At 37.8% G+C, this 14,172-nt stretch overlaps 1 protein-coding gene across 1 annotated transcript in view; it reads left to right on the forward strand.

Moving 5' to 3' along the window:
• Positions 1-1,349: 1,349 nt before the first annotated feature.
• TRMT61A (tRNA methyltransferase 61A) overlaps positions 1,350-14,172 on the forward strand; it is a 47,652-nt gene continuing 34,829 nt past the window's right edge. Inside the window, exons 1-2 of the mRNA XM_070931573.1 lie at positions 1,350-1,415; positions 5,680-6,044. Coding sequence (XP_070787674.1) covers positions 5,714-6,044 — 331 coding nt within the window. The 5' untranslated portion in view covers positions 1,350-1,415; positions 5,680-5,713. The remainder of the gene's footprint in view (positions 1,416-5,679; positions 6,045-14,172) is intronic.

The raw sequence follows: 14,172 nt of genomic DNA on the forward strand, positions 1-14,172 counted from the left end.
GAGCATTTTACATTGCTTTGGAGCTATTTCTTGGCAAACTCCATACGCTAACAAAAAAGAATTCACTACCATATAAAGTATACATCAGTGTCATGCCCGCCCCTTTCTTCTTTCTAGAGCTTGTTTAGCTTGTTCCTCAGTCATGACTCAAGGCTGCAGTCCTACACACATTGCTAGGGAACTGGCATAGTAGAGAAAGTCAAACTGAAAATCTACACTGTACATACTAACCTGGCATGACATCCTCATGAATTACGGTATGTGATTCTCCACTTAAAAAATCCACTTTCTCTTAATTCCAGTCCTCATCTCAGCAACACAGAGGGCAATATGGAGGTGACCATAGACCTTTATCTTATAGGGGTGCTGTGAGAATTACATCTAAGCAATGTAAGTAAGCCACTGGGAAAAAAATCCAAAATTACAATATCAGACAGCACATTCCATTGAAGAAAGTAGGGCTTATTGTATTTTCAAGGAAACACATCTGATTTAAAATGTATGTAAATATTGGGTAGGCAACAGTTTCAGTCATGGAAACATAATAAGAAAAGTGATGGATGGATCTTCTGCATGCTGTAAGATGTTATTTGAGCTTATGCAAATTTACATTTAAGGAAGGCCCACAGCATTTTCTCTCACTCCTCAATAGTTATTTCTTTAAAGTATCTGCTTCCTTTAAAAATATTTCTAGGGTTGATCAACATTTTTGGAAAATGTGAAGCAATAACTAACAGCCTGGTAAGTATGGGCACACAGATTAAATAGGTATAGGAATGTATGCAATCTCAAAACCAGGAACATATGTCACAGATTAATACTGTAATCGCATTACAGTGAAGGTAAAGGAGAAATGAAGTGCCAGCTTTAATCAATACAAGCCTTCCTTGACAGAGCTGATCTTGCAGAAATAATACCGCGGTTCGCAGTGTATTCACAAAGGAATACGCTTTTCTTAGCGCAATCCTACACTCTGCTCAGAGGTCCCTTTCAATTCAAAGGGAAGTTCAGTCTCAGATAAGCAGGGATGGAGCCGTCGCCTAAACCCGGCAAGGAGACGCTCGTGTAAGAGTGAATTTGCGACTCTGGTTATTTGAAACAGTAACAACAAATACCACTCAGCGATGCACCGATTGCACCACACAACTAATGGGAAGCCAGGGACAGAGGAGCCAGGACGCCAATTGCATCACCGCCAAAGGAAGCAAAAAGCGCTCCGACCAAGCTGGAAACGGGGAAGAGTTTCCTCCCACTCAAGGCCGGCTATGCCAGGGCGAGGGAGGGGAGGACCAACGTCACCGGCTGCGACGAGCAAGAGAGAGGAAGTCCTGGAAACACGTGTCTGCACCGGCCAAGACTGTGCTCTGGTCTTGATCTGATGCTGCTTGCTTGAATGCAAGTAGGGAGTCGGAAAGGTAAGAGTGAAGCGAGATTAAAGCAAACGGCTGTTTAAGGAAGTCGGGGCGGAGAAACGACACCAAGAGCTGCACTTCGGTCGCCCCTTTTGCAAGAGGGGCCGCTCTGGAACCTTCTTTTGAGCAGACCTGCTTTAAACTTTACAAAGGGGAAAGTTTACAAATCTCCAAAGATCTCCAAAGGAAAGCAGGGCTCCTGCGATTTTATTTATTTTAAAGAACAAGGGATGTCAGCAGGGGTAAAATCGTGAGGGCAAACGATGGTCTGATACAACACAGAAGTATTATCTTGTGCCTATTTCCACACCCCTCCCCGAAGCATCTCTTATAGAAAAAGTAAATAGGGACAAGTCGTTTGTAGGTCACAAATGCAAAACAGGGTGAAAAATGGAACATGAAAGTGCAGGATTTAAAAAAAAAAGAGGTGGATAAAATATGAAAATCCCATGCTTTCTTTCAGCCTGGGTTTTTTTGATGTCTTTAGTTTTTAAAACTTCTATATATTGCATATTAAAAGTGCACATGTAGAATGTTGTACCTGATCTGTTGAAACTCACAACATAGGTTCTAGTTGCTTCTATCTAACACCTGGTTGTCCCAACCTTTTGGCTTGCATGGGCCATACTGAGTGAAGAGGAATTGTCTTGGGCTGCATATAAAATTAATGCATATAAATAGCATTTATTTTTAGTTCTTTTTTAAATTTATTATCTTGAGGGGCTGCATATAAAATTAATGCATATAAATAGCATTTATTTTTAGTTCTTTTTTAAATTTATTATCTTGAGGGGCTGCATGCGGCCTATGGGTTGTGGGCTGGATATATCTGATCTAACAGTTGCTCCTTAAAAAGCCCAGTTTATTGGTATCCCAAAACAAATCATGTTCCAATGTAGCAACTGGTTTCAAACAAATACTCCTCAGAATTCAGTCTGGAAAGTTAGCAAAGCAGTTTTTCCAGTTGTCTTAGAGACATTGAAAGAACTCTTATGATGGAGGAAAAAAGTTTTGATGACTTCAGGAATTATTACTGCACAATCATTGTGGACTGCCATCTGGTTCATCAGATGCACAGAGTATAGTGCTGAAATAGGAATATTATATATGGACACAGCAGAAGAAGACAAATGCCAGACAATTTTATGCATGGCTTAGCCACTGCTAATGCTATAAAGATGAGTCTAGCTATTTCATCTGCTATATATGGTATGTTCTCTCTTGGAGAACAAAAAGGAGAAAAAGGCTCTTTAGCAAGGTTGATTGATTATGTGCCATCAAGTTGGTGTTGACTCTTAGGGACAACATAAATAGATTTTCTCCATGGCAATCTGTTCCTAACCTGGTCCTTCAAGTCTTTCAGCAGTGTAACTGATTCCGTCCACCTTCTCCTAGATGTCCTCTTTTCTTTGTTTCCACCTTTCCTAGCATTTTTAACCTTTTCCATACAGCTAGGCCTTTACATAATGTTACTAAAGTAAGATCATTTGAGCCTGGTCATTTGGGCTTCAAGTGATAACTGTGATTTGTTTTTATGATCCATTGTTTGTTTTCGTAATTTTATTCTTAGGTGTTTTCTTCACCACAAAAGATCATAAGTGCAAATACTCTTTCTGTCCTGTTTCTTCCAAGTCCAGCTTTTCCTTCTATAATGTGTCATACCATTGCTTGCACAATTCTGATCTTTGTACATATAGACACATCATGGCATTTAAATATATTTTGCAAAGCCTTCAAGAACTGCTCTAGCAAGTACTGGTCTGTAGTGTATTTCTTTGCTGCTTGTTCCTTTAGTGTAGAATAGGCTTGTCAAACTGGTGGTCCGCAGGCCAGATACGTCAAGTGCAGGCCACACTCAACCTGGCTCCGCAAAGGCAAAAAAGTTGCGATATATCATGATCCGTCCTGTGACGTGATCAAGTTTGACACCCATTGTGTAGAAGATTGATCCTAAAAGGCAGAAGCTGTGTACCACTTCAAAATCTTCACTGCCAAATCTAAGGCCTATTTTTATTAGATTGGCCTTTTATATGTAATCTTAGTCCCATCAACATAACATAGACTATTGGTGTTTCTTCCTCCATTTTCAAAACTGTGTTCATCTTTTTCTAGTCCATCTTCCCTTTATATATATTCAGCAAACTTGTACAATGTCCTTAATTTCTAAGAGTTTGGCTCCTTCTACAGTGATCAAGGGGAAAGTTGGATTGGTTGCTTGGTTTCTGCATTTTGCCTCATTCTAAGCTTCTAATTTTATATCTTGATGATAAAATGGCCTATAATTCCAAGGCTGTGCACCAGGAGAAATTTGAAAGACATTGATGTCTTAAATTTTTTAATACTTTGTTTTATTTCATTAGACTAATGGAATTCTTTTTCTGACAGTTTTTTCTTTCCTGGAACTGTATAGAATCTTTAGCAAGAGGAAATAATCCAGGAATTGCTGTTATATTTATATTGTTCTTTAAATTACTACAAAGTACATTATATCCTAGTGTTGCCATTTTCTCTTTCTCTTTAAAAACAAAAAAAAAAAAGTCCTTGTTCCTGTTGTTTAGTAGCTAGCAAATTACTTCTTTTCCTCCCATTTGTTTCAATGCCAAGAAAAGCTTCCATTTGCTTTATAGCTGTGGTCAAGAAGTTCTTAGTAGTATAACAACAAAGCTTTTTAAAAATTGGCAATTCTTTAATACTCTAGTAGAACCTCCTCATTCAAAGAATTCTTTCATGTTACCTTGTCCAATTGTTTACTTTTTTCTCATTTTAAAAAAAAATTCCATTAGCATGTAAAATCAGAAGATAAGTTAATAAAGTCAGAGTGCAGATTCATAGTCTTGCATTAGCTTTCTAACTCTAAATTGCATTTGGCATTTGTAATTCTGATTACTCTCGTGTTGGAAATATAACGTACTTATGAGATTACTCCTGTCCCTATCTACAAAGATCAAATATATGGTGAGTGTAATTTAATGATTACTAGATAAAGCATAGGAGCCTCATGAAATTATGACTTAATTTTGGTGGTCAGCAGTTAGGCGCTGAGATAAAAGATCGAATGGTGATGCTGGCACAAGAGCTCAGAGGACTTTTTGTCAAGTAATTGCAATGCTCCAAACCCTTCGGAATAGACATGGTGATTTGCAAGTACAATGTCCAGTCAGGCATAACACTCTTGCATTATTAATCCTTCTTCTCCTCCTCCTATTAAAATTGTGTAACAGTGTTATGTGGCCTTAGATATTTAACATGTAAATGAAAATCAATAAACACAAATAATTTTTTGCTATATCCCATAGGAAGCTTTTTAAAAAGCTTGTTAATATTCAGAATGTACTCTTCTCCAATTTTCACCTGTATCTGAAGAAGCAGCTTCTCCTTAAGTCTACCTAATCAGAGTAGGTAACTTGAGATACTGTTTCCCCCTCCGCCCCGCGCTTATGTGACTTTCTTAACCATTTTTTTCCCAACATTTTCAGCCACTTCCATTTGCAGTTATTGAAAATGGGTTGCATTCTAATCAATTTGAGGTGGGAAATATGCTTCAATGAAAAAAAAAAAAAAAAAAAAAGGTTCCCCAGCAAAGTAAATTCAGATTCTGCCACATTATGTTTGGTATGGTCCCATTCGCTCTGAGAATGTTCCTCCCAAATGTTAAATCCTGTATAAATGTATGCTCAGTGTCAAGAATCTTGTTCAGAATTATCAGACCTTGCAGGATAGTTGAAAGCTTTCTGTTCAAGTCTCTTCCTAGGAATTTGCTATTTTAGGGAACCAGTTTGTGAGGTGTTAAACTGGAGAATATGTGCTTCTGCAGGACAATTATCTAAAATTGCTATTTCATGGGAACCTGACTCGCATGTAAAGAAGAACTGGGATTTAAATATGCATTCCACAGACTTTGGACTCCCCGAATATTGTATAAGTATCAATATTAGATAGCCTGCTAGAGACTGCTGCATCCTGTGCCTAGTTCTTACAGTGGAAAAGACTGAATTTCGGACTTCTTGATGCTATCGAACTAAACTTGAACCACTCCAGCTGTTAGATAACTGATTTCTCTTGTGAGTTTCTTGTGTTAAAAAGGCTATTCAGGATCGTAGGTCATCTTTAGATCATGACTTGGAACTATGGAATGATGCTTTATTTGGGTTGGTGATGGGGAACTTAAATGAGAAAGAGTAGTTGTGAAGAAGAAATAAGAATGATAGGCTAACATCAGGAGAAGCAAGGAGAGATTCTGAAGTATGTTTGTTTCCTTTTTCCTTAGCTGCAAATAACCTACCAGTGGCAACATTGCCGTGATGAGTTTTATTGAATATGGAGATACGATAAAAGAAGGAGACACGGCAATTGTATTCTTGGGACATGAATCGATGTTTCCAGTGAAGGTGCAACATGGTGGTAAAACTCAGACTAAGTATGGTGTTATTAGACACTCAACCGACCTCATTGGAAAGAAGTATGGTTCCAAGGTGACCTGCAGCAAAGGAGGTTGGGTGTACATCCTTTATCCGACCCCAGAGTTATGGACACTGAACTTACCCCACAGAACTCAAATCCTGTATTCAACAGATATCTCTCTAATCACCATGATGCTTGAGCTGAAACCAGGAAGTATAGTGTGTGAATCAGGTAATGGGACATGACTTGCTGCAATATTGTTGCTTCTTTTTGTTCTTTTCTATCAAAGGTTTCTGGTACAAATGACAATTGTTTATTTTTATGTATTCAGTTTGGATGCTGTCCAACTACAAATGATGGGGGGGGGCGCAAATAAAGAGCAACATTAAAAAAATGACAACAAAGTAGATGGGGACAAAATACAAAAATAAGTACAAGAAGGCAACTCAGACAGTACTCCCCAAGGTACTTTTCAAAAGGCAACTGGACTTTCTTGTTTTTTTTTTCCTTGAAAACATTGCTTTTTTTATTTATTTATTTTTTTATTTGATTTATATGCTGCCCTTCTCCGGAGACTCAGGGCGGCTTACAATGCGTTAAGCAATAGCCTTCATCCTTTTGTATATTTTATACAAAGTCAGCTTATTGCCCCCACAATCTGGGTCCTCATTTCACCTACCTTAGAAAGGATGGAAGGCTGAGTCAACCTTGAGCCTTGGAGAGATTCGAACCAGCAGAAATTGCAGGCAGCTGTGTTAATAACAGGGTGCGTATACCACTGTACTATCAAGGCTCTTTCACTTCTCATCTAAGAAGCTTCTTTAAAACACCAAGAAAAAGCCAAGAAACTCCAGTTGCCTTTTAAAAAGCACCCTTGGAACAACCACGACCTGGATGATTGAGAGTTTCCATAGACAAGCAACCCAGATAACAAACCAAAACAAAAAGCATCACAGACAGAGAAGTCTCATGCAACCTACCTCAAAGCCTACAAGAATAGCCAGATCTTCATGGCTTTTTGGAATGCTCTCGTGCGGAATCTCATTCCAGAGGGCAGCTCTACTACAGGGAAAGTGGACCCCAAATGACCCTGAATATGGGGACCCAGAGTATGCCCACTTTGTCAGATTGTCCTGGATAGGAAAGAAAGCACAAGAGATAGGCAGTCCCTCAGATAAAGATAAAGATTCCCCTCGCACATATGTGCTAGTCATTCCCAACTCTAGGCGGTGGTGCTCATCTCCGTTACAAAGCCGATGAGCCAGCACTGTCCAAAGATGTCTCCGTGGTCATGTGGCCGGCATGACTAAACGCCAAAGGCGCACGGAACGCTGTTACCTTCCCACCAAAGGTGGTCCCTATTTTTCTACTTGCATTTTTTATTTACTTTCGAACTGCTAGGTTGGCAGAAGCTGGGACAAGTAACGGGAGCTCACTCTGTTACGCAGCAAGGGATTCGAACTGCTGAACTGCTGACCTTTCGATCGACAAGCTCAGTGTCTTAGCCACTGAGCCACTGTGTCCCTTGTAGTCCCTCAGATAGCCAGGCCCAATCATATACAGAAACACATTGGCAACCAGTACAAATTAGAAATCAGGGGTGCAAGCTGAGGCAAAGAGTGAGTGGTAGCTACTGCCAAAAGGCTCTTTCGTAGCTCCATTTGGTGAACCAGTGCACCCTTTCCTATATTAGTCAGCCCTCCTGTCAGTTACACCTGTGTCATCTCGCTGCTCGGCTACTGTAATGTACTCCATAAAGTCCACATTCTGGATAGAGAGGACCATTGGTTTGAAAAAGGCCATTTATGTTAACACTGAGCATCCCTCTCTGAACAGAGAGAGATAAGACACCATCACTCTTCTGTCTACAATGCAGTTCTTTCAGCAATTCCAAGAAGATTCTACCCCCATTTACACTCTGTTACAAGTGATCCTGAGGGCACAGATTAAACCCTCCAAGTGGCCCCAAGAGCTCTCAGGGAGAATGCTAACAACTGCATGACTGCAAAGAAATATGTTTCCTTCCCAAAACCCCACCCATCCTATCAGAACTAATCCTTCCATTGCCCCCACCATCCTGCCAGAACTGATGAAGCTTCTTGGATGAGAAGCAAAATGGTGTCTTCCTCAAGGAAAAAGCAACCCAGTTGCCTTTTGGAAAAGCATCTTTGAGATTGTGCTGGATTGATTCTGCTCTATTTTGAGTCCACTATGGAATGATCCAGAGCTTGATCCTCTCTATTTTAACTTTTACCTGAAACTTCTAGAAGAGATCAACCAGTGTGGATTGCAGTATCACTAAGTTCAAGATATCCAGTTGTATTTCTGCACCCAGGGGAGGTGCAGGAGAAGTCTTGGTCTGGTCTTTGAAAGATACTGAGGTCGAGAAAAGAAGATTGTGCTTAATCCCTGAAATAGAGAATAGCTAAGTGTTTAGAAGCTGACTGACCCCAGGAGAAGTCCAAACTGAGCTGTGCACCTCTTGAAAAAGCAAGTTCAGAATCTGGGTTCTTGCTAGAATAATAAATGGGAGCCATGACTTTCAAGGCCAATGCAGCAGCAGCTATAAAACCTTCCCAGAATTTTGGGAACACATAATATCCTATATACTGTTGACTATAATAAGTACCTCTAATTAGGCTTGAATGTCTTGAAAACCATACAAAAGCTTCAACTGTTACAAAATGCAGCAGCTTCCTTGAATGAGCACTGTTATAGTCACATACTTTTCTGGAGGAGATGCAATGATTATCAGTTTGTTTCTGAGTGCTATATCTTGGGATCTGGACAACTTGTAAGACACTTAGTAATTCCAGCAGAGAGGTACCCTAAGAATGCCCACCCTGGTAGATAACAATAGAAGGGGCCCAGAAATGAACATTCTTTGATTGGGTTCTTTGGATCACCTTGCTACCTAAAATGGTCATAGACCTTTAAGTTTTTAAAGAAGTAACAATCAGTTAAAACATTACTTTGTTGCAGATCTTTTGGGGATTGAAGGATTTAATGTTTAAAGGAGGAGGGAGGTTTCCCACAGGTTTTCAGGTGAGGAGAATGCTGTGTGGAATATAGGATTATTCAACATGTATGGATGTTGCTAGTCAATATATATATATATATATATATATATATATATATATATATATATATATATATATATATTTACTTACTTATGTTCTATTAGTTTGTGTAAAGAGTTTAGATTTGTAAGACCAAAATGGTTTAGAAGTCTCAGCAATAAATAAATAAAACACTGTATATAACAGTTCTTATATGAGGAAGTACTGTATATGAATACATTTTCAAAAGGTTTGAAATCATTTTAAAAAATTGAAAAAATGGGATCATGCACATAGGCCTACAATATTAAGATAGTCCTGGTCTGGATAAGTCAAGCCAAAATCCCAAGAAACCCCCTTTCTATGATTTTGCTGTGTGCTGTAATGCCAGGGCCTACCCTAGCCAAGTCTTTACTACTGGAACTTTAATAGAAGGACACACGTGGATTTTGGTTGAAAGTAATGCAATTGCATAATCTTGGCAGGCTTCTAATATGATGGTATCTTTCTTGGACTGCACCAGTGCCATCTGTAGCTGTGCTTCCTTATTTGGCAGGATGTTTCTCTTTCTCTCCCCCTCTCTGTGGGAAACTTTATGACTGGTAAACAGTTTCTGGATTGAATACCCTCTGATATGCTGACTTTGAAACTAGGAAACCCTATGAAATTTTGCCATGCTCGTTTCATTAGTTTCTCTGCCTGAGGTTAGGTTGAGAAATTCAAGATGGCAGATTTAATCTCATGTCTTGTAAGTAGCTACTTTATTAAAACTTGAATAAATAAAGATTCCATTTAGAGAAGCAAACAGGAAGCATCTGTGGGTGGAAAGAGGAATTGTTTCTTTTTCCATATGTCACAAGAACTTACTACATTAGGGCCGTACCAGCCCTTCCTAAGTAAAGCACTTCTCTGTATCTGCAGCAAAAAGCAGCCTCAGTTTCTTCCCTTTTTCTGAGGTCTTCATAAGTATGCATGTCAGGGGATCTTTCGGTGGAGATAATTGTCCTGGTGGAAGGATTTATATGAAACCTTATAAAATCTGAGCCCCCTTGAAATAGATGCACTCAGCCTTGAAATGGTGTGTCCTTGCCTGTTTTGAATTGAGATCTTGTTTAACTGGTGAAGTGTTTGCTAAGACTAAGAGCAGCATTAGGGAAGAAAAATGTTTGGAGCAAGGATATATCCAATCATTTTCATGATGCTTATCTGAACCTGTTCCAATTTCTCTGAATTCTTCTTAAAGTGCAGTGTCTAGAATTGGACTCATTGCTCAACGTAGCATCTGAATGGAAGTATTAATTCCAATTATGTGTTTAATATTTTCCCCTTTCTATCTCATTTTTTAAAAATGATAAAAATATTTAGAATCTTTAGTAGTCTTTGGGAACTGAATCAAAACCTTTATTTAACTATATGAGATCCCAGGACTTCATGTTGGATTTCTCTACACTAGACAGTAATTGACAGGAGCTGCTTGTTGTAAAAAAGGCTGGCTTTAAAATTGAAGATTAAATATCCAGGGATCACATTGACAAATATGAATTGTATGTTGTTTCAGAATAACTATTACTAAGGTTTGGAATGATATTAAACAAGATTTATCAAACAAATTTCAACCATCATTGTTGGGTAGATTTTTAGTAATTAAGATGGATATTTTATCTAGGACGCTGTTCTTAATTTTTAAGATAAATATACAGATTTCCTTCTAGACTTGATGGATAAATAGATTGAAAGAAAATATGGGACTTTGTTTCTTTAATTGACAACAGCAGTGAGACTCTTGAATGCATATAGATGGAAAGATTTACAAATTCCCAGAGTGGAAGAATAGACACTGAAACTAGTGGAATTGGCTAAGATGGCAAAACTGATTATTCTGATTAAAGAAAAGTCTTTGTCTAACTTGATTTCTACTTGAAAACCACTATTGAAAACTTGAAAACCATTCTTGCTAGAAAATACCAATAGCAGTTAGACTTATACACTGCTTTACAGTCGTCTCTAAGCGGTTTACAGAGTCAGCATATTGCTCTCAACAGTCTGAGTCCTCATTTTACCTACCTCGGAAGGATGGAATGCTGAGTCAACCTTGAGCCTGGTGAGATTTGAATTGCCAAATTGCAGGCAGCCAGCAGTCAGCAGAAGAAGCCTGTACTCTCATCACTGCACTCTAACCACTGCACCACCATTTCTGTGGATTATTAGAACTGTTGATAATTATAGAAATACTGTACATTATTGCTGACTATAGAGTAAGAGGTTAAAGTATTTTAACTGTACAGAAAAGAAGTTGGAAGTTCTTCTTTTTCCCTTTTTTTTTTTCTTTCCTTTTGTATCCTTGATTTTGTTTTTTCCCCCTTAATCTCTCTTTTTGCCTTTTTGTACTTTATCTTTGCTGGGCCTTATTATTATTATTATTTTAAAAAAAGAGATGCTTGATGTAGTTCCATTTGGAATAAATCACTATTGCAAGATGCATTTCTATGTTTCTGCCAAGAACTTGGGACATTGATTCTGACTTGAAACTACTGAGCTTAATTGACAGCTTTATGGGCAGGATTTATAATCATATGTTATTAAGGCTTGCAGATTTTATGTTTGTTTTTGAACAGATTATGAGCAGATGAGAAAATGTGGTGCTCCAGTTGGTTGGATGTTGGATGCTGGATGCTTTTCTGCTTTAAAACACTCAACTGTATCGCCTGTGAAAGGGAGGCAGACAATTTGCTTGATAAAATACATCCATGTTTGGGATATGAGGAGTAACTCATTTACATTATTTCAGTAGGATGTAATATTTAGTTTTGTGTAATTGGTAAATGATAATGTACAGATGAAAGCTCTGCCATTGGGTATTTTATTTTGTTATTGGTGAATTTTCAATCTTAAAAATGTCATACCTTGAGATGAAAGTCATGGGCTAATTCCCAAGATATTTTAATAACAATGCTGTTCTGTAATCCATTAGTGGGAAATATTCTTGAGAGCCTGTGCTAGCCTGCGTCTTGAGGCTTTATGTAAAAGGTTGTGCAACATCTTGCACAAATGGAAACATCCCTAACTTTCTTTTCTTGTGAGGAATCTTGTAGTAAGAAATGTGGGCGAACATTTCTGGATTGAACATGTAGGATTTTAACCTTGACCCTATTTAACATGAGAGAATAACTATAATCTCATGCATACATTCTAAGGAGAAAATCTCACAATGTTTACAGATTTTTATTCCATTATTGTTGTGGTTACTGACACAATCAGCCAGATATTTAGACTGGATTTGGCATTTTTGTCTTCTTAAGGACCAGGACTAGGCAGATCTTGTTAATAATATTAAAGGTATAGTTGCTTTCTTTTGCCACATGATGTAGAATTGTATACAAATGATGGTCATATTTGTACTAAGTACAAACTTTTATTGAAAACGGAAACAGAGGATGAGTTAAAAGTTGTATGATAAAACGGACAAAAAAAATTGGTTACAATATACAGTTAGACCAATGGGAGAATATGTGGAAGAAAGAGTTGAAATTTACATTGAATTATAACCTTAAAGATAATTTTTATAAAATAATGTATCACTGATATATGATACTGGATAAAGTCAGAAATGCATGAGGAAATTCCAAATATTTGTTGGAAATGTAACCAAACAGAAGATTTTTTTTTTCCATCTCTGGTTTGTCTCTACTGTCTGAACTACTTCTGGCAAGGTTTCAATTTCTTTACACTGGGGAGGCCTTTGCAGTTCTTCCAATTCTACTTCTGTGAATGCTTTTATTTCATATTATAAATTGATCTTGATCTGCTAGTCTGTTTTCTGGGTTCAGAATTTCTGATTCTGGATATTGTTTTTTCCAGAATCAGTGCATTTTTTTCTCAGATATCTCTTCTCATTGAAATTGATTTGTAATAGCAAATAATTGTTTTCGTTGTTGTTGTTGTTATATACACAACAATGTGAAATCACAGCTGCCATTTCTTCAGCTGGTGCTGGCCTTCATATCTTCTCTTTCCAAGAACCTAGGATTTTGTAATGTATCAGGGTAGTATATGTACGGTCCCACCAGTGTAACCTTTTTAATTGAAAAATGAAAATGTTGTCAATATGTATATTTTCTAAGTGCCCACATCTTGGGAGCTGCCCAGAGATGGTTAAAAGATGGGAAGCTGTATAAATGATTTCAATACATAAAACAAATCTTCCCAATGCTATTCAATATTTCTTGGTATGGCACCCAGTTTGTGGTTAACCCCTGGAATCACCACGACTGGTTTATGCCACAATCTTTCAAGTTTGATTTTCGGATCTTGTTATGTTGTGATCTTCAGTTCTTTGACTTCTATTCCACTATTTCCTGCTATTGCCGTATCAATTATCCACACTTTTTCATTTCAACCACAGTTAAATCTGGTGTGTTATGAATCAAGGCTTTATCAATTTGTATTAGGAAATCCTGCAATATTTTAACCTGCTCATTTTTTACTATTCAACTCTTCTCCCCAATTTTTCATTACTGGTACGTGATAATTTTAAAGATGTTCCAGTGAATCATTTTGGCAACTGTGTTATGTCATTGCTTATAATAAATTTGTGCAACCTTCTTGCAAGAGCTGAGTATGTGATCTATTTTTTTCTACTTCTTTGCGCAATCTGCACTTTGAATCATGAGATGATTTTTTTCCAATTCTGGTTTTGATTGAATAGCTTGTTCTTGGGTAGTCAACATCTAGCCTTCAATTTCTTTTTTTAATGTTTCAATTTAAACAACTATCCGGTTTTATCTTCAAACCACTGTCTGCTTGATCTTTTGTAGACAGTAACCATGTAATGCTTTTCCTTACCAATATTCTGTACAGGTTTTTATTTTATTATTTCAATATTCATGTTTTTTTCCTGTACTTTGATTAAGTTCGCATTTTTAATTTACATCAATGCTTCTTCTGTTCATGGTTGTCTTTTACATAATCGGCCAATGCATGCTTTTCTTCTTTGACAGTCAGTTTGACCAGAAGCAAAACTCTGTCTCCATTTCTGCAGGACAAGTATAATCTATCAGTATCATTACACGGATGTGATACATCTTAATAGGGACGTGGTGGCTTAGTGGTTAAGACGCTGAGCTTGTCGATCGAAAGGTCAGCAGTTCAGTGGTTCGAATCCCTAGTGCTGCGTAACGGGGTGAGCGCCCATTACTTGTCCCAGCTTCTGCCAACCTAGCAGTTTGAAAGTAAGTAAAAAATGCAAGTAGAAAAATAGGGACCACCTTTGGTGGGAAGGTAACAGCGTTCCGTGCACCTCT

Source organism: Pituophis catenifer, unplaced genomic scaffold (genome assembly GCF_029215685.1).
Source record: "Pituophis catenifer annectens isolate HBS135680 unplaced genomic scaffold, rPitCat1.0.hap2 SCAF_1, whole genome shotgun sequence".
NCBI classification, from domain to species: Eukaryota; Metazoa; Chordata; class Lepidosauria; order Squamata; family Colubridae; genus Pituophis; species Pituophis catenifer.